General features: G+C 50.0%; 1 protein-coding gene across 3 annotated transcripts; it reads left to right on the top strand.

The window, feature by feature from the left end:
* Positions 1–10,582: 10,582 nt before the first annotated feature.
* Positions 10,583–18,387, top strand: LOC112445511 (retinoic acid early transcript 1E). 3 transcript variants are annotated; one of them, XM_024989025.2, is made up of 6 exons: positions 10,583–11,699; positions 12,547–12,727; positions 13,507–13,770; positions 14,012–14,293; positions 15,141–15,280; positions 15,684–18,387. In XM_024989025.2, exons 2-5 carry the CDS (start codon positions 12,655–12,657, stop codon positions 15,248–15,250), a joined length of 729 nt encoding a protein of 242 aa, XP_024844793.1. In that variant the 5' UTR covers positions 10,583–11,699; positions 12,547–12,654; the 3' UTR covers positions 15,251–15,280; positions 15,684–18,387. The 3 variants fall into 3 exon arrangements, with proteins under 3 accessions (XP_024844793.1, XP_024844794.1, XP_059740404.1); XM_024989026.2 differs by having other exon boundaries at positions 15,141–18,387; XM_059884421.1 differs by lacking the exon at positions 10,583–11,699 and having other exon boundaries at positions 11,780–12,727; positions 15,141–18,387.
* The last annotated feature ends 943 nt before the right edge of the window (positions 18,388–19,330 follow it).

The raw sequence follows: 19,330 nt of genomic DNA, 5'->3' as shown, positions 1-19,330 counted from the left end.
GAACAGTAAGAAGGAGATTGGGATCACAGAGATGCTCTCATGTTTAGGATCCGTGGGAATCCATGTTCACTCGTCCAAAGGCCTGTGCTGTGAGGAGAGACATCAGGAGCTGGAAGAGGAAGGAGGATGACAGAGCATCCCCGGGCCATTGTTCTCCCAGGACAGCTCACCTCTGACAGATCATTTACACACACACAGAGGGGTGGGTCCATGTCACCATGAGAGAACTACCACTTTCTCCTACTCTTCTCACTTACCCGTGGTCTTCAACATTTTCTCCCAGCTCAGCAAGAAATCCTGATACCAGCGCTGACAGTCTGCCATGGAGACCTTCTTGAAGAACTCCGTCACAGCTCTGTCATTCTCCCACTTCTCTTTCATCCGCCTCCCTTTAGAATGAACCATTGTCCAGTATCCACTCTCCGAATCAAAGAGGAGGCACAGTTGTCCATTGAAGCCAAACTGCCAGGATCCACTGATGTGTCCGTTGTCTTCTTGCCAGCATGTCATCCTGGCCTGCAGGGTCAGAGGGCCTGACCCCACCGAGGAAAAGAAAGAGCTCAGCCTCTGAGCTTGACAGATTCGTTGCCCAACCTGGGTCCACCTCCCCTGGGCCCAGCTAATCTGGCCCTGGTCTCTCCTGCAACAGCTGCTCTTTCCACTGGACTACTAGGGAAGGACAATATCCTCTTTTTTTTTTTTTAACCCAAAAACAGTGGATGCACCTAAGCCCCCAGTCTACTCCTCCTGCATTTGGACTTTCTAACTCACCCTTGTCTGTGTGTTTCTCCGGTGTAATGTCAGGCATCTGCTCCTTGAGCAAGTCCACAGTGTCTCTGAGTGTGTCAGTCTCTGTTTCCCAAGCGTTCATACTTTTCACTTCCTCTCCCAATGGACTCATGTACTTGATCTTAGCTCTACCACAGTCATAGGAGAGAAAGACCTTTTGATCAACTTCTCCTTGAACCTCACACCACGGCTGACCATCTCTGGGCCGAGGATCGATGGTGAAATTATAGGAAAGAGAATGAGCGTCTGTGAAGGCAAAACACAGTGAGGGTGAGGTTGGGGAAAAAGACCCTGAGGCCCCTTCCCCCAGTTATGTGAGAGCAGAGTAAAGTGCAGGGCTGGGCTGACAGAGCCATGACACCCCACAACACACACCATACAGCCAGTGCCCCTCCTCTCCTTGTGGAGAAGGAGGAGTCCCCTGCCTGGCAAATTTCACACATCCTGAGTGTGTCCCGTTGTCCACCAGGTCTGTTCCTAGCATCATAAGCTTTGCAGAGACGTGCCAGGCTGCTATGCAGGAAAAGCCTAGATGACAGAGGACTGTCAGAATCTAACCCCGTGTCCTGTGAGAGATGGGGAGCCTGAGGGGATGCTCCTGAGGAAGCACGATCACAGGGAGAGGGGCAAAGAGGGGACGGGTGAGCATAGAACCCCAAGTTGGTAAAGGGAGAGTTCACAACTAGGGGTCACAGGACTTAGCAAGGCTGGGGAGACACTGCTGATCTCCCATTAGGATGGGTCTTGGAAGCCTGGAGAAAGGCCTGGCCCACATGGCATGAAAGAGAAAATCCAGAACTTCTGAGGCAGGTGGTAGAGGAGGGATCATCTGCCAGGGGGACATGGTATGAAAGGGCAGGAAAGTGTCCAGGCCACCAGGCGCCATGGGAAAGGCTGATGGACTCCATGGAGCCTGAGAGGAAAGTGTGGATGAGAAGCATCTCCAATAGTTCAAGGATGACTATTGGCAATCAGGGATAGTGGTAGGAGACCGTGTTCCTGTGGGCTTCCAGCAGGAACAGGCTTGGAAAATGGGGAAAGATCAGATTCCAGGTGGAGTGTTGTATGTCAGGAGCACAGTTGGTACAACGGTCAAAGTGATTAGTGAAAGTGACTCAGTCATGTCTGACTCTTGTGACCCCCATGGACTATACAGTCCATGGAATTCTCCAGGCCAGAATACTGCAGTGAGTAGCCTTTCCCTTCTCCAGAAGATCTTCCAGACCCAGGAATCAAACCCAGGTCTCCTCGCATTGCAGGCGGATTTGTTACCAGCTGAGCCACAAGGGAAGCCCAAGGATACTGGAGTGGCTAGCCTATCCCTTCTCCAGCAGATCTTCACGACGCAGGAATCAAACTGGGGTCTCCTGTGTTGCAGGTGGATTCTTTACCAACTGAGCTATCAGGGAAGCTGAAAGTGATTAGAGAGTCCCAATGCCAGCCAGGGCCTGACTGCAGAGAGTACAATGCTGGCTCATAGCACAGGGTGATCCTAGAGGCAGAGAGATGGTCAGTGAACCTGGATGCAAACTGCTTGATTGAGAGACAGAAAACAAGGAGAGACAAACACAAGACTGGATGATCAGTAGGCTGAAAGCAGCCATCCCTACCAAACATCCCTACCAAAATTTCCAGAACCAAGCTACTTCTCAGAAGGCATCACCAGAGAAAGAAGCCACGTCCCAGTGAGGAGGGCCCTTTCATCACCACAGCAAGTGCAGAAGTCCTTCGCTACTCTCCCGATGAGCCACACGGTTATTTACTGGGGTACGTAAGCCCAGCACTTTGGCCACCTGAAGCAAAGAACTGAGTCATTGGAAAAGACCCTGATGCTGGGAAAGATTGAAGGCCAGAGGAGAGGGGATGACAGAGGATGGGACAGTTGGATGCCATCACTAATGCGATATACATGAGTTAGAGTAAGCTCTGGGAGTTGGTGATGGACAGGGAAGCCTGGCGTGCTGCAGTCCATGGGGTGGCAAAGAGTCAGACATAACTGAGTGACTGAACTGAACTGGAACTGCAGAAGGAGAAACTACTCCCACACTCATATGGGACCCAGTGTGTTACTAACACCACGCACAGGAACGGTAGCATGGTCATGGCCCCCGTGCTGTGAAGCGATGCTCCAAGGACCAGGCAATTAATAGACACCTGTGCCAGGTCCTGCTGACAGTGGTTATCTCTGGGTCCACAGATCCACTCAGTGTCCATTGCACACGTCCTGGACTTCTGACACGAATGCACAGTCTGTGTTGTTAGTAAACTGCCATGGGTGAGGTACCATAGTCATGAATTCCACATTCATTCTTCTCACCCTGACTCCCCATCCCCCGATAGTACATGGAGACAGTATCATCTCCTGGAGGAAATAATGAAAACGAGTACCAACCTACAATCTCCCTAGGCCTGCAGAGCTGTGGTCCCTATCTTATCTCCACTGAATTACCACTGAGGTCCTAGGTTCCCTCTAATGGTACATATGACACATTTCAGGCTTCACAGACCCTAGGTCTCTGCTGCAACTGCTGTCCTGGCACAAAGTCAGTCACAATTGATGAATGATGAGTGTGGCTGGACCTGCTTCTTGGGCAGATGACCCAACAGAACCGGTGACATCATAGCTTCCTGTGTTCAGAAAGGTGCTACATGCTGTATGTGGCATTTTACTTGGAGGCTCACAACACAGACTCCTGGTGTCCTGAAGAAAGGACATACCACTTGCAGTGAGAAAGCCCATACCATTCAGTGCGGCTCCTGGTATGGTCCTGGGGCCTGGCAGAGATGAGGCCTCTGGTCATGGAATGTCAGAGCTGCCCATCATGATCTGGGTTCACCAACCCCAACCATTAGTTCAGATAGGCCAGCCGTCATAGGATAGAAGTGATTATGTGGCTTGGCATAACCAGGGCCACAGGGAATAAATAAGATGTGCCAGCAGGTGACCTAGGCCTGACACCAGAGTTGACACAGGGCCACTATCCCCTGCTCACACCTGTGGCTTCATGCAGTATCCCCTATGGCTCCTTGAACCAAGGAAGCCAGACTACAGCAGAGGTGGCGCATTAGCCCATAACAGCCAGATCCACACTCCTATCACACTCCCACCACCAGAAGCTACAAGGCAGGACACGGTAAGTTTCTGGTTCATAAACAGACAACTGAGGCAGCTCTTGGATGCTTCTCTACGGGATGGGTCACTCATTACTGGGGTCAGAAACCAGGACAGTGGACAAGTCTGGTTCTCAGTTGATTTACACATTATATTTGGCTCCTGCTGCTCCACAAATACGGAAGCTCCTTTTGCACCCAGAGACAGATACCAAATGGCCTAAAGAGACCTCGAGATTTACTTTCTTCTGCAGAAAAAAATCTGTCAACTCCTACCTTAATCAATAACCATTATAGGCTGCTGCTGTCCCAATTCCTAGACACTATGAATGTGGGACCAAAGCGTAGAAGTGGGGATGCCCAGCCTCACCCTCGAGCCCTGTGTCATACTCTGGGAAACCCTGTTCCTGTCCCTCCTAAGTTAGGTCCTGGGGGTCTGGTCGGGGGTTTTGCTGGGTGAGTTATCAGACAGAGGGATAAGATGCCAGTTGAGAGAGGGCATGTTTAGATTCTCTTCAAGAGATAGGAAGCTGTTGGAGGCCCTGGGCTTCTTGGGACCATGGAAAAGTGGGTAATAAATGGTCTTGTAACCAAAAGGGCTCTAGGGGGCCTTGGTGGGAAAGACCTGCCCCCCCCCTCCCATGGTCTCTGTCTGCCTCTTGTTTGTAGAAAAGTTTCAGTCAGCCAGGCCTCCTGTGAGTCTCACAACAGTGGTTTACGAGTTAAGGATTAGAACATGTGAAGATGGAGAAACGAATACTCCTTGTGCTGGGAAACTGGTAACAATTTAGACTGTGACCAGCCACATAGCAGTGTCATGAAATTATCAGTTCCCTGAAAGATAACAAAGAGCTGACACAAGCCTCAAGTTGTTTCTACAGAAAGCAGACCTCCAGCACATAAAAACTGCTGGCTGCAAACACGCAGAACCCCAGACTGGTTGGAACCATAATTTGGTGGTGCGCAAACGTTCGCCTTGTGCCAACCACCCTGACTGTGCTCAAGACGCTGATGCGCCCGCAGCCGCCACCTCTGCCCCCTTTCTAACCTGGAAACTTGGAGGCGGTCTGAAAACATTAGGTCACTATTTCCCAGGGCTCCTGAACAAACCAGCTTCTCCTTTTCCACCACTTGTTAACTTCACCAGTGGTAGCATATGAGTCATAACCAGCTTCAATTAGTAACAGCCTGAGCTGTCTGGGAGGAGCTTTGACTCCAGGGAGGTGCTGATCAATGGCTAGGCATTGACAGCCTTCAGTTCAATGCATATGTAATTTTTCTTTTAATAAATTGAATTCTTTAATTTTTTCAAGTGTGTTTAAAAATCCATTTTATACTTAAGCCAGCCTTGAAGATAAGCACAAAATCTGTCTACTTTTTTTTTTTTTTTTTTACCCAACACAACTCAGGCACCCATTCTGTGCAGGTGTGGTAAAAGGTATTCTTAACCTTAAAACATGATTGCACCTTCTGGAATTGTGTTATCTCCTTTTCCAGAAAGTAAAAATAAATAAAATCACCATTGTTTACTATTGACCTGCCCCAAATCCACTTCTGGCTCTGAGAAATGCTGCTTCTGCTGCTGCTACTGCTGCTGCTAAGTCGCTTCAGTCGTGTCCGACTCTGTGTGACCCCATAGATGGCAGCCCACCAGGCTCCCCCGTCCCTGGGATTCTCCAGGCAAGAACACTGGAGTGGGTTGCCATGTCCTTCTCCAATGCATGAAAGTGAAAGTGAAGTCTCCCAGTCGTGTCTGACTCTTAGCGACCCCATGGACTGCAGCCTACCAGGCTCCTCCGTCCATGGGATTTTCCAGGCAAGAGTACTGGAGTGGGGTGCCATATGCTAGGATCTGCCAAATTTAAGATGTTTCAGTGAATTCCGCTCCTACTTTCCCCAAAGTAAGAAGGCAGAACCCCTCTTTATTAAAAAAATAAAATAAAAAGGCAATTTTTCATGAAAGAGTAGTTTCTGTTTCTACTGTATTTTTCTCTTTTTTTCCTTCTATCTTTTTTCTTCCTCCAACACTGCCTTTTCCTGTACAAGGCAACAGCATTTTTTCGTTTTCTTTTCCTAAGACAAAGTATTTTATCTTTTAGACAAATAATTCCCAAGACTAGTAATAAATATTAAAAAAGAAGAAGAAGAAGAAAGAAACTTAAGGGTTTCCCTGGTGGCTCAGCAGGTAATGAATCCACCTGCAATGCAAGAGACCCCAGTTCAATTCCTGAGTCAGAAAGATCTCCTGGAAAAGGGAGAGGCTACCCACTCCAGTATTCTTGAGCTTCCCTGGTGCCTTAGACGATAAAGAATCCACCTGCAATGTGGAAGACCTGGGTTTGATCCCTGGGTTGGGAAGATCCCCTAGAGAAGGGAAAGGCTACCCACTCCAGTATTCAACCCTGGAGAATTCCACGGACTGTATAGTCCATGGGGTCGCAAAGAGTCAGACACGACTGAGCAACTAAGCCCAGCACATTCAAGGGTGAATCAACTACATTACTTTGATGAAGTAAAAACTAAAAAGCACTTGGCACTAAGCTAGTCCAAGTATTTGTGTTGAAACAATTTTAAAAACTATTTATTTTATAACACTGTTTAAAACTTTCTTGGTCAAAAAATTTATACAAACATTTTCAGTTCAACCTAATGAAAGTGATATCTAGGAAATATTCCACATCATTAAGTCTGTCTTAGAAAGTTCAGATGCTATGGCATTGCTAAGGCACAGTGTTCTGGAAGACAATGTGCTTCTGCAGTGCTGGGTGATGTTTGTGACTGGCTGGCTCCAAGTGGGCCTCAGCAGGCATCATCCCCCTGATGCTGGGGGACTGTGAGAGGACAGTCAGACACAGACCCCCAGGGCTGCATGGAACCCTGTGAGACACTGGGCCAGCTGCTGGAACTGGGCTTCTCCTCCGAATCTAAGGCCCAGCACAAGCCATCACAGCAAATGGTTCATCAGGACAGTTGATAGGCTGGGCTATTTGATGACCTTCTTTCATATCTCTAAAGAGTCGACATCCGTGTAGGGTATTTGACCCAGAGCCATGAGCTCCTACACTATCACTCTGAAGGCCCACACATCACTAGCCCTGGAGAACTAAAATAAATTATTTTTTTCATATCTATCTTTTTTTGGCTCTATTGGGTCTTAGTTGTGGCACTTGGGATCTTTTTGCAGCATGAAGACTCTTAGTTGCAACATGCTGACTTCTTAGTTGTAGCATGTGGGATCCAGTTCCCCGACCAAGGATCGAACCAGGCCCCTTCATTGGGAGTGTGGAGTCTTAGCAACTAAATCACCAGGGAAGTCTGGAGACCTCATTCTTAACCAGACATTCATGAGCCATCCATTGATCCCACGTTTTAATTGTCCTCCAGACAGTGAGAGTCCATGGGGAACAAGACTCTGGAGAGGGGCTATCTGTACTCTTAATTTGAGGTTGTCATCAATGGCAGAGCTCCTAGTAGCCAGGTCTTTGTGGAGGGCTTCTCTTCTGACCAGGTAATCCATTCCACAGGCAATCTGACCTTGTGGACCAGGTCCTGTTGAGAAATTGCCTGCGGATTATTGGCCTCTACTAATTTGTACTGCAGGCTCCCCTGGTGGCTCAGACAGTAAAGAATCTGCCTGCAATTCAGGAGACCCGAGTTTGATCCCTGGGCTGGAAAGATCACCTGGAGAAGGGAATGGCCACTCACTCCATTATTCTTGCCTGAAGAATTCCTTGGACAGAAGAGTTTGACTGACTAATACACACACAGACACACAATTTGCAATGCTGTGAAAACTATTTACGATTCTCCCAATTCATGTAAGGCAATATCACCAGGGGTTTTCTCTATCTTCTATACACACAAGGGAAATAGGAGGAAGATTTCTGTGATGAAGATCTCACAGCTTGCAACGTTCAGGGAGTATTGTCACCTGAATTTCAGAAGCTTAATCTCTGTTTTTACAAATGATTGCTGTTCTTTATTTGGATCTTTTTCATCTACATAAATCCCATGGAAAATACGCCCTAAACTACCTTCTTGGAGTACATCCTCTCCATGGATAGAATTATCCTCTCCTTGGATATTTCAATATCCTTCAGCTTAGCTCTGGCCTCCAAAAGAGGGGCACTTCTCAAGACACTCCTCTACCCACCCACAAGGTAGGATAATGGGATGGAAGTACCATTGTTGGGTGTGTCTCCTCTCAGACATGGTACATGTCTGAGACATGGCTGAGACAACCCTTGGGAACTACTGGACACTGATGCTGTCTTCCAGTTCAATTCTTGTCACACTATGAAGGTGCAAAACAGCTAATATTATTACTACAAGAAATATAACTGCAGGGCAAACCCCTGTGCTGATACAAAACACACGGGTAGAAGAAGCTGGAGCTGCATGAACAGGATCATAAATAGTTCTGCTTTTTTGTAGCACATTTTCCTTCCTTTCAAATTTTTGAAGAAGGGAAGTTTTTGAAGAATTTACTGTCAAGTTGAGCTGCATTTAGTATCATAACCTCATCATCTACTTTGCAGAAAAGGAGAGCTAGAGCCAAATCACTGATACAGTGCGTGGAAATACCCCCACCCCGTTGTTACTCGCACCCCCACCCCCAACAAGCAGAAATGCTGACCTGGGGCAGGTCCATGAAACTGTCTACCTGGAAACCTGCTTATATTCAACTTGGAGTCTGCAGGCCAAGTGAAAGGCAGGACATCTGTTTCGCTGGGTACGAACAGGTTAAAGGATAGACGTAGTGTCCAACAAGATCACTTCTCTAATAAAAAAAGTTCTGCATCTAAACCAATGAGCCAGGGCACCTGGTCCCTGATCAGGAAAAGGCTCACACCCGCCTCCGGGGTCGGGGATGGAGCGGCGCCGCGGAGCCCAGGGGTCGGGGGTGCAGCCGCGCAGCGGAGCCCGGGATCTGGGAACAAACCGCGCCGCGGAGCCCGGGCCGGGGAAGGAACCGCGCCGCGGAGCCCGGGGATCACGGGTGGGGCCGCGCAGCGGAGCCTCGGGGTTCGGAGAGGAGCCGAACCACGGAGTCTCGGGAATCCGGGAGGAGCCGCGCCGCGGAGCCCCGGGATCGCGGGTGGAGACGCACCGCGGAGTCTCGGGGATCTGAGAGGTGCAGCGCCGCGAAGCCCCGGGATCGCGGGTGGAGCCGCACCGCGGAGTCTCGGTGGTCCCGGATGCAGCCGCGCCGCGGAGCCCCAGGGATCGGGGAGGAGCCGCGCCGCGGAGCCCGGGGGCCGGGAGTGGAGCCAGCAGCTGCGGCTCGGACAAGAGCAACTCAAGCACGTTTCAGCCGGGAGGGCGCGGCCGCCGCCGCCTGGGCACCCGGGTCTGCTCTGCGTTTATAACTTACGGCCGGGAAAGAGCGCTGGTCCTTCAAGGGCCGGGAGATGGAGGGACCAGAAGGGTCTCTGTTGCACAGGTCGGGGCGGGAGGGTGTGCTTTTCGGGGTGGGTCTGGGTCCCTTCTCCCCGGGAAGGCTGACTGGTCCCAAACGGCCCTGCTTCAGGGCTCCCACTTCCCAGGGGCGGGCTGGACCCTTGGGGGGTTTCAACCGCACTTCCTGCCGCGTCCCAGCCCCCTCTTCTCCCAGCGTCACCTCCCAAACTCCCGGCATTACTACTACACCCAAGGTACCCCTGTTCTGGCCCAGAGAGTCGGCAAGAAGCCGGGAGGAGCCACCGAGGAGCAAAGGGGCCGAGGGAAGGGAAAGAGGAGGGGGGCGGCGGCGACACGCTGCAAGAAGTTTCGCGAAGCCCCACGGACACCACCCCCATCCCCTTTCCGGGTCAGAACCCATCCAACCTCCTCGCGTTCCCCAGCAGGTTCATCCCCGAACTCACCGCTGGACGTCCCGCTCAACAACACAATCAGAAGCAAAACGAGGAAGCCAAGACTGCTCTTGGAGCCACCCATTTCTCCCTTTGCCACCTGGATCCCAATTTTGCAGGAGTGCGAGGCTGCCGAGTCAGAACCCGCGATCCTCTCCCGCTAGCCGGCAGCTGTGGCCTGGACCTCCGCCTCTGCTCTGACTGCCTGAGCGCCTCCTCCGCCGACAGGCCCCGCCCAGGTTACCGCCGGATCTGGGCGGGGACTGCTGCCTGCTCCCTCATTCACACGCCTGCCTTCCTGTAAAGCAGCCTACCCGCCTTTTACACTGGGCGCCCACGTGCGCTGGTTACAGGAGACCGCAACGCTCTTGTTCCTTCAATTCAGTTCAGTTGCTCACTCCTGTCCGACTCTTTGCGATCCCATGGACTGCAGCACGCTAGGCCTCCCTGTCCATCACCAACTCCTGCAGTTTACTCAAACTCTTGTCCACTGAGTCGGTGATGCCATGCAACCATCTCATTCTCTGTTGTCCCGTCTCCTCCCGCCTTCAATCTTTCCCAGCATCAGGGTCTTTTCCAATGAGTCAGTCCTTTGCATCAGGTGGCCAAAGGATTGGAGTTTCAGCTTCAACATCAGTCCTTCCAACGAATATTCAGTACTGATTTCCTCTAGGATGGACTGGTTGAATCTCCTTGCAGTCCAAGAGTCTTCTCCAACACCACAGTTCAAAAGCATCAATTCTTCCGCGCTCAGCTTTCCTTACAGTTCAACTTTCACATCCATACATGACTATTGGAAAAATCATAGCTTTGACTAGATGGACCTTTGTTAGCAAAGTAACGTCTCTGTTTGCAATATGCTGTCTAGGTAGGTCATAACTTTCCTTTCAAGGAGTAAGCGTCTTTTAATTTCACATCTGCAATCACCATCTGCAGTGATTTTGGAGCCCAGAAAAATCAAGTTAGCCACTGTTTCCACTGTTTCCCCATCTATTTCCCATGAAGTGATGGGACCAGATGCCATGATCTTTGTTTTCTGAATGTTGAGCTTTAAGCCAACTTTTTCAGTCTCCTCTTTCACTTTCATCAAGAGGCTCTTTAGTTCTTCTTCACTTTCTTCCATAAGGGTGGTGTCATCTGCATATCTGAGGTTATTGATATTTCTTCGGCAATCTTGATTCCAGCTTGTGCTTCTTACAGCCCAGCGTTTCTCATGATGTACTCTGCATAGAAGTTAAATAAGCAGGGTGACAATATACAGCCTTGATGTACTCCTTTTCCTATTTGGAACCAGTCTGTTGTTCCATGTCCAGTTCTAACTGAGCTGCCCTTGTAAGGAATGCCATCCATGAAGGACTGACTTGGGGCAGCTGGACAGGTGGCCAGGGTGACATCGATTTAGGAAACCCAAGATGCGATGGTAGAGAAGAGAGGGGCGGAGCCAGAGCGCCTGAAAACTCGCCCGGGGGAAGGACGGAGAAATCGCCCGTGGCTCCTTGGCCGGGCCTCGTCCCAGCTCGTGGGTCCCCGAAGGCACCGCGGCGGCGCCCAGACTGACAACCGGAAAGAGCCTCGTCATCACCCCGCAACCCTGGGCACTTCCTTACAAAGACTCACTCACCGACCGGGCGGGCCTCCAGGGGCGCCGTCCCGCGAGCGCAGCACCTCGGCCCGGGGCCCCTCTTCGGCGCCCGCCCGGGGATCCCCGCTCCAGCGACGCCTCTCCGAACGCCGCCGGCCGAGCTTCCCCCGAGCCGGGGCCTCGAGGTGTCGGGCCGAGATTCGAAAGAGCGATTCAAACTCAAAACCCCGAGGAGAGTTTCAGGATTTCTCTTGTGGTTGTTCTCTCGGGGTTTCAACCTGCTCGAAAGCGACCTTGGCTGGACCGGGCAGGCGAGGACCGCGCCCCGCCGATAGCAGGAGCCGGGTGCGGAGAAGGAGTGGGCGGTGAGTGCGAACCCAGGACGGGCCCCCGCAAATGTTCTGTCTTCTCTCGCCACAACGAAGCCACCAGCCCGGAGACCGCGGAGTTGAGCCACCTGCGCGGCTGATGTCGTGCTGGAGACGGGTAGCGCGGGGGAGGGGGCTGGGAAAGGCGGGAGGGGGCCGCTGCTGCTTGACTCGGCAAAATCCGTCAATGTTTTGCGGTGAGCTTGCTCCTCGGGGCCCTGGGAGGACTTTGCCACTTGCGGGTGAGCAAACGGTAATAAATTCCCGGCTGTTCTGGAGCTCGGCTCCAACAGGACTATTGGACTCTGTTGTACACCCTCCTCCGATATGACAGACCTGGTGGGGTCGGCCGCTGCTGGTTTGATTAACAGAAGGGAATGACAACCCACTCCAGTATTCTTGCCTGGAGAATCCCATGCACAGAGTAGCCTGGCGGGCTACAGCCCATGGGGTCGCAAAGAGTCGGACACGACTGAGTGACTAACATGTAGTGAATCGTTATCATTACAGAGAAGGTTTGAGAGGTTAGGATGGAAAGTGGATGTAGGGGAAAAGAAGGGATAACTGAGCAGGAGATGGCAGCGGCTGTGGGGTGGGGGTGAGGGAGGAAGGAGTTCAAAGAAAGATTAGAGCAGGAAGTGGTTCAAGGAATGAGCAGAAGAGCCAACAGAACGTGGGCTTTTCTTGCTCACACCAGAAAAGGGCTGTTTTGGAGAGAGGATAGTTATTCAAAGTGAATTTGGCTTTGTAATGTCATGAGTATTTTTTTTTTAATGAGTAATTACATTTGAAACTTAAGAAATACTTCCTGGGTATAAGTGTTATTTTTCTTGTTTTTCAACAGGGCTTCCTCAGTCTAGGACTGAAGACTTTGGGCGGTGCCAGGAGACAGAGGTATAGACACACCCCAGGCTACCTTTTGCTGGTCACTCTCCTAAAACTGCAGGGAGGAATGTCACTGGCACAAACCACAGGTCATCTTTTGCTGATACTGCTGCTGATAGAAGCCAGGAAGACTCCGGGCAGTGAGTGTCCTGGATCTGGGGCTCTGGTGGGTGAGGGGGACATGAGAAAATGGGGAGGGAAGGAGCTCCACCCTGGTGGGCCCCTGTCCACCTGCTCTTAGGATGGTGAGGGTGTGGTTTAGTTGGACTGGCTGCCCAGGAGGTGACACCCTGCCTTCCAGGACCCCACCCAAGGCATGGTGCCTGGGCCTGTGCTCCTGTAGCAGCTTTCCCTCTCCTGGCAAGTCCCACCTCCTACTCCAGTAAAACTTTCCTGATGACTAGGGACCCATCGTGAATGTGGCATGTGTCCTATGGCATCCTTCTCCCCATTCTGTTGAAAGTCTTATCTGTTCAGATAGATTTTAAGTCTCTAGAAACCAGACACTGTCTTCTGTTTTTGCTGCCTCACAAGCTGGCATGTGCATACTTAGTCACTTAGGTGTGTCCAACTCTTTGCCACCCTACGGACTCTGTAGGCTCCTCTGTCCATTCTCCAGGCAAGAAAACTGGAGTGGATTGCCATTTCCTTCTCCAGGGATCGAACCTGGGTCTCCTGCATTGCAGGCAGATTCTTTACTGCCTGAGCCAGCATACATTAGATAAATCTTCCTGCTAATAGCATATGGACGGAAAAGATCCACGGTGGCATCAAAGTGTTTAACTAAAGCTCAGACAGTTAAAGGTGGGGCAGGACTGAGGATGCAGCAGAGGAGGGGATCTGGGATAGAGACCCCTCCCTCTGCAACCAGGCCCTGGAGGAGGAAACTCCCAGCCATACCTGTGGTTTTCTCTCACAGATGCCCACTCTCTGTGCCTTGACCTCACTGTCAAATCTCAGTCCAGACCTGGCCAGCCCTGGTGTCAAGTCCAGGGCTCCGTAGACACAAAGCCTTTCCTCTGGTATGACAGTGACAGCAACAAGGTCAAACCTTTGGGTTTCCTGGGAAAGGAGGTAAACGACACGAAAGCGTGGACTGAAATAAGCCAAACGCTGATAGAAGCAGGAAGAGAGCTCAGGATGGTCCTGCCTGTCATCAAACTGGACAAAAATGAGACGAGGGGTAAGTATGGGAAGGGGGTGGGGAGCTGGAGACAGCAAGAGAAAGAGTTCATGCAGGGAGGGGATTCCTGTGAAAGGACTGAACAGGATCCAGCCTTAGAGACCCGGTGGACCTGATGGGTAAAATGGGGCAGGTCATGGTCAGAAGATCACGAGGCCCTAGATGTGCAGACACACTTGAGTGACTGGGGAGGATGGACTGTGGAGAGTCCAGGATGACTCATTGTGTGTGGGGGGCACAGGTCCTCCCACCCTGCAGGTAAAGCTGTGTTGTCAACGTGAAGCCGAGCAATGCTCTGGTGCATCCTTGCACTTCAGCCTCGATGGACAGACAGCCCTCCTCCTTGACACCATGAGCATAACCTGGACAGTCATCGATCCTGGAGCCACAGGCATCAAGGAGGAGTGGGAGAACAACCAGGAACTGGCAGAGTATTTCAGGACCATTTCAACAGGAGACTGCAGTTACTGGCTTTGGGAATTCCTGAAACACTGGGAGAAGATGCTGCTCCCAGAGCCCACAGGTAACTGAGTGGGACGTGGGGGAGGTGGCAGCTCTCTTCAAAGGTCTAGTGCCTTCATGTGTGGATATGAGCACATATGTTAGTGTAATTGAAAATGTGATGATGGATGGAGTGACTGATCTCTTGGTGGACTTCCTGTCTGGAGAGTCAGTGATGGGCATAGCACAGAACTGGCCAGCATCCTCCTTTCCCAACCCACCTCCCTCAGCACAGGAGCCCCCTTCCTCATTAACCAATGACCCAGACCCCAGGCACTGCTCGATGGGCCCCAAACCTATATATGCATTATGTTTCCAGGCCTTCTCTCCCGCCTGTCGTACTGATCCTTTAAGCAGCTCCAATGTCACTTAATGAAGCCCTTATCCCTTCCCAGACAGAATTAAGTGCCCCCAGTTGTGTCCTCCTCAAAAAGGACTCCTCACAGTAAACACGTCCACCTGAAAGATAATCAGATGGACATTTGCTGTCTCAGTGACTCAGACAGTAAAGAATCTGCCTGCAAGGCAGGAGACCTGGGTTCAATCCCTGGGTTGGGAAGATCCCCTGGAGTAGGAAATGGCAACCCACTCCAGTATTCTTGCCTGGAGAATCCCAGGGACAGAGGAGCCTGGTTGGCTACAGTCCATGAGCTCGCAAAAGAGTCGGACATGACTGAGCGACTAACACAACTCGGGAGAGATATTAGCTCCACAAAGACAGAGCACAAGCCCATTAATCTTTCCATACCTGGACCTGAAGAGTGGCTTCACATGAGTCAGTAACTATATGGGGAACATGTGCTAAGGACAGCAGGTGCTGAGGAAGGTGTATTCTTAGATTTGACAAGGCTTTTGCTTTTTCATTTTAGAACCAATAATAATGGCCCCAGATATCAGCCAGTCTGCATCCATCCGATTGGTCTCTTGCATTATCCTATTGATCATCACCCAGTTAGTTCTAATTGCTTCATCGTCATGAATATTATGAAGAAATCAGGGACCACAGCAGGTGAGAAGCCAGCCGGCCTCTGGCTCCTAGGCAGGTTTGTTCTGGTCAGGACTTGGGAGAGGTGAGCCATGGGTTTCACCAAGCCCCTGTCCACTGGAACCATCTTTATCAAGATGATGTTCTGTCTTTGTCTTGGGCCCCCACACTTCCCTGTAGGGTTGGGAACCACTCTATTGTTGGGGTAGAAGAGGCTGGTGTGGGCAGCAGGACAGTGCAGTGGGAGTGGGGATGAAGACAAGTGTCTTCTCCTTTGGGGGCCCCGGGTACAAGATGTAGATGTGGTGGGGTGGGGTGTTGTCCTGAGATCTTACTCAGGCTTTCCCAGACCTTTGATTAAAAAAAACCTTTTGTTCTCTGATGATAGCATTCTCTAGCTCAACATTTTCCCCAGTGGTTCTAACAGCTATTCCATCATCTGGATGTTTCTCCCAGGACTATGAGAAGGTACAATGTTAAACCAACTCTGGGTGGCAAAAACCGACCCTTGATGACACTCTGGCTATTGATCTAATATACTACCTTCTATCAGAGTGGGATTTAACAAGAAGCTAAAGAAGCCTATGCTTGAGAATTCCTTCACTTTCCAGGACTGTTGATGGGCCCTTAAGATGTATTGACTTGGTCATTTTGAGGATTTGCAAAAGTCAAATATTTGCTCACAATCAGTTAAAACTTCCAATGCTATTCTTTCCATCAGACTTGCCTTCATGTGGGGTAGAATTGGGGTGGGGGGCGGGGGTTGGCATTTTTTTAAATTCTGTTAAGAAGATAATGCATTAGGGATATACTATGTGATTTAATGAGACATAATTTATGTGTTCACACTCACTTTCATGTATAGTTAAGTTACTGCATGCTTTTATGGGCTGAATGTTCTTCTTAATTCATGTGATGAAATCCTCACCTCCAGGAAGACTTGTTGAAACCACTCAGTCGGTGGTGTGTGGTTATAGTCTGTGTTGTGGTACAATAGGAAGTGTACGTTTTGTCGGAGTCCTGGTTCCTGTATCAGGGTTTCTAAAACCCACATTTTGGTGTCATATTTGGTGTTCTGAGTATAGAAAAGTAGTTTTTCTTTAGAGACCTAGCAGACTAATACATATGCAGAAACCGCAATCAAGTGCTAACTGCCTAGATGTCATGACAAAGAAGTATGAGGCTACCAGTTGAATTATCATGCAGATTAATATATGTATTAACATACTAACATGTTATTGCATGAAAATTTATCCAGGACAGAAGAAAGGATAAAGTGTGATATAGCCAGGAATGGAACACTATGACGCAATAAAGAAAGAATAAATTACCGCAGTAAAACCATAGATGCCCCATAAAAAGGATTTGAGAGGCAAGTGCTGGACACAAAAGAATATATACGCTGTGGTACTCCTGTTTGTTGTGTTACATTATTGTGAAGTTTAACTGAATTGTTTTTTTAAGATGTATTTATTTTTGGCTGTGCTGGGTCTTCACTGCTGTGTGCGGGCTTTCTCTACTTGCTGCTCTCTCGTTACGGTGCAAAAGCAGCTCACTGTGATGAGTTCTCGTAGCAGAGCGCAGGCTCTAGGCTGTGGGCTTTAGTAGGTGGGGCACATAGGCTCAGTAGCTGCAGCTCCCAGGCTCCAGGGCACAGCCTCAGGATTTGTGGCCCATGAGCTTAGTTGTTTCGCAGCATGTGGGATCTTCCCGGACAGGGACTGAACTCGTGTCTCCTGCATTGGCGGGCAGATTCATTACCAATGAGCCACCAGGGAAGCCCCTAATCGAATTATTAAAAAGACATTCTAAGCTTGATTCTAAATCTTATCTCAATAATTTATGGATGAAAATTAGATGTTCCATGACTTGCAACCAGGAAATTATGCATACTGGAAAAGATATTATTTAAAGGACTATCCACAACCTAGATGGACCCTTATCAGGTGCTCTAAACTAGCTCATGCACAACAAAACTGAAGAGAATGAACTCTTGGATTAATATTTCCCACTTAGAAAGGGTGACTGCACTGAACTGGCTAACAGAGAACACTGCTGACCTCAGAAACACCTAAAAACAATGCTCAAACAAAGAGGATGTTTGAGCTCATACATTCATACCAGGACAAGAAGAAGACAACATCGGAAAAATTTTAACCTTTCAGTTTTCACTCATGTCTAGACAAACTTGAAGTTTTCTCCTGTCAGGAATATATTCAGTGATGCAGAGAATTCAATTATACATTGTACCTTTTTTGCCCAGTGAGAATCACATGAATGTTTATTGAAACTCCTTTATTTTAGGGGCTCAAAGTGTTGAAGTCCTACCATTAGGTGAAGGAGACCTCACCTGGAAATAGGGTGTGTGCAGATGTAATCCAACCAAGGTGAGGTCAGGGTGGATTAGGTTGGGCTCTAATCCAAAGACTGGTGCCTTTACCAGGAGGCACGCCTTGAAAGAAATGTGGACACGCAAAGAAGAGACGGATATAGGAAAACAAGACACACGAGCGTCATGGAAGGACAGAAATAGACACTGGGGCTACGCACTGCCAAGGGTTTCTGGCAAGCACCAGTGCTGTGCACAGTACCTCAGTCGTGTCCGACTCTTTGCGCCGCCATGGACTGCAGCCCACCAGGTTCCTCTGTCCATGGGGATTCTGCAAGCAAGAATACTGGAGTGGGTTGCCATTTCCTTCTCCATGCAGCCACCAGTAGTCAGGAAGAGAAAAGATGGAGCCTCCCTTAGAGCCTTCAAAGAAGGCCCTACTGACAGCTTGATTTCGGACTTCTAACCCTCACAATCTTGAAAGAATAAATTTTGGTTGTTTCAAGCCATAGAGTTCGTGGTAATTTTTTATGAAGACTTCACTGTCCCATCCAAGCTTGCAGGGGCTTAGACTGCATTCCCAGCACAAAGGGAACTGGTGAGCAAGAAGGAAGGCAGGAGAGCAGTTTTAGAGAAGAGCCAAGAAACAGACCCAGGGACGTCTAGAAACATGACACCTAGTAGACTTCTAGACACCTAGTAGACGAGGAAAGAAATACCAGCGAAGGGTACACTGCTCAATACGTGACAGTGGGAGAACTGGCTGATCCTGTAACTAAAAGAGGATTTCTATTTAGCACAACACACAAACGTTCATTTTAGGTTGATCAACGCATGAAGGTGACTGTTCGTGGGGGCTCGGGGCTGTATGCCAATAGGAGCACGTTTGCTGAGTAGTTTTAGATATGGGGCTGGGGCATTAAAAAGGAGACAGCACGTTTCCAGGTAGGACCCAGACAGAGATCTAAAATTCCTGCTCGGCCCTGGGGCGGAGTCCTGGCAGCCAGCCCCTTCCCAGAACCACCCCGAGCTGTGTGTGGCTTTGCGGCAGCTGGAAGGCCCAGTATCTTGGGGAGAACTGGTCAGTGTGACTGTGTGTGTGAGAGAGAGAAAGAGAGAGAGACAGAGAGAGAGGGTATGCGTGAGAGGAGGAGGGCAGAAGAGAGGAGTGATTGTGTTAGGTGCTCATTCATGTCTGCCTCTTTGCGACCCTGTGCGCTGTAGCCCTCCAGGCTCCTCTGTCCATGGGATTCTCCAGGCAAGAATACTGGAGTGGTTGCCATTTCCTACTTAGGTGTGTGTGGGACAGTGCCACTAATTTGTGATAGGAAGGTGAATGTGAAGAAAGTGAGGGAATGCTGGAAAGAGTGTGCTGGATGTGTGGGGAGCGGCCACAACTGGTGTGTGAGAATGTTGGGAACCTTGATGTGTGTGTATGTGTGTGACTGTGGACAGCTGAGCCTGGGACAGAAGGGGAGAAGACAGTATGCATATGCAGAGGGCCCGGAGGGGGATGCCCTGGGGGAACCAGAGAGGAGGAAGAGAGTGAAGGGAAATGGCTGTGAGGGGAAAGTTTCTGGATGGCAGTGGAAGTAGACGGGAGCCTTCTGTGTGGAATTTGTGTGAAGGAGTGTGTACAGACAATGTGAAGAAGACAGGGTCCCTGAGGGAAGGGAACGCTGTGTGACTTTGCAGACAGTGGAGAGCCGGGCAGGCAAGCAGGCACTTGTGTGTGAAAGAAAATG

Source organism: Bos taurus, unplaced genomic scaffold (assembly GCF_002263795.3).
Source record: "Bos taurus isolate L1 Dominette 01449 registration number 42190680 breed Hereford unplaced genomic scaffold, ARS-UCD2.0 Leftover_ScbfJmS_1639, whole genome shotgun sequence".
In the NCBI taxonomy this organism is placed as follows: domain Eukaryota; kingdom Metazoa; phylum Chordata; class Mammalia; order Artiodactyla; family Bovidae; genus Bos; species Bos taurus.
This window is presented reverse-complemented; position numbering and strand designations above follow the sequence as displayed.

Excerpts from the sequence above, each read along its gene's own strand:
- LOC112445511 (XM_024989025.2), top strand. The coding sequence starts at position 12,655 with ATGTCACTGGCACAAACCACAGGTCATCTTTTGCTGATACTGCTGCTG. Across the intron at positions 12,728-13,506 it reads AGCCAGGAAGACTCCGGGCA|ATGCCCACTCTCTGTGCCTT; the intron begins GTGAGTGTCCTG and ends TTTCTCTCACAG. Across the intron at positions 13,771-14,011 it reads GGACAAAAATGAGACGAGGG|GTCCTCCCACCCTGCAGGTA; the intron begins GTAAGTATGGGA and ends TGGGGGGCACAG.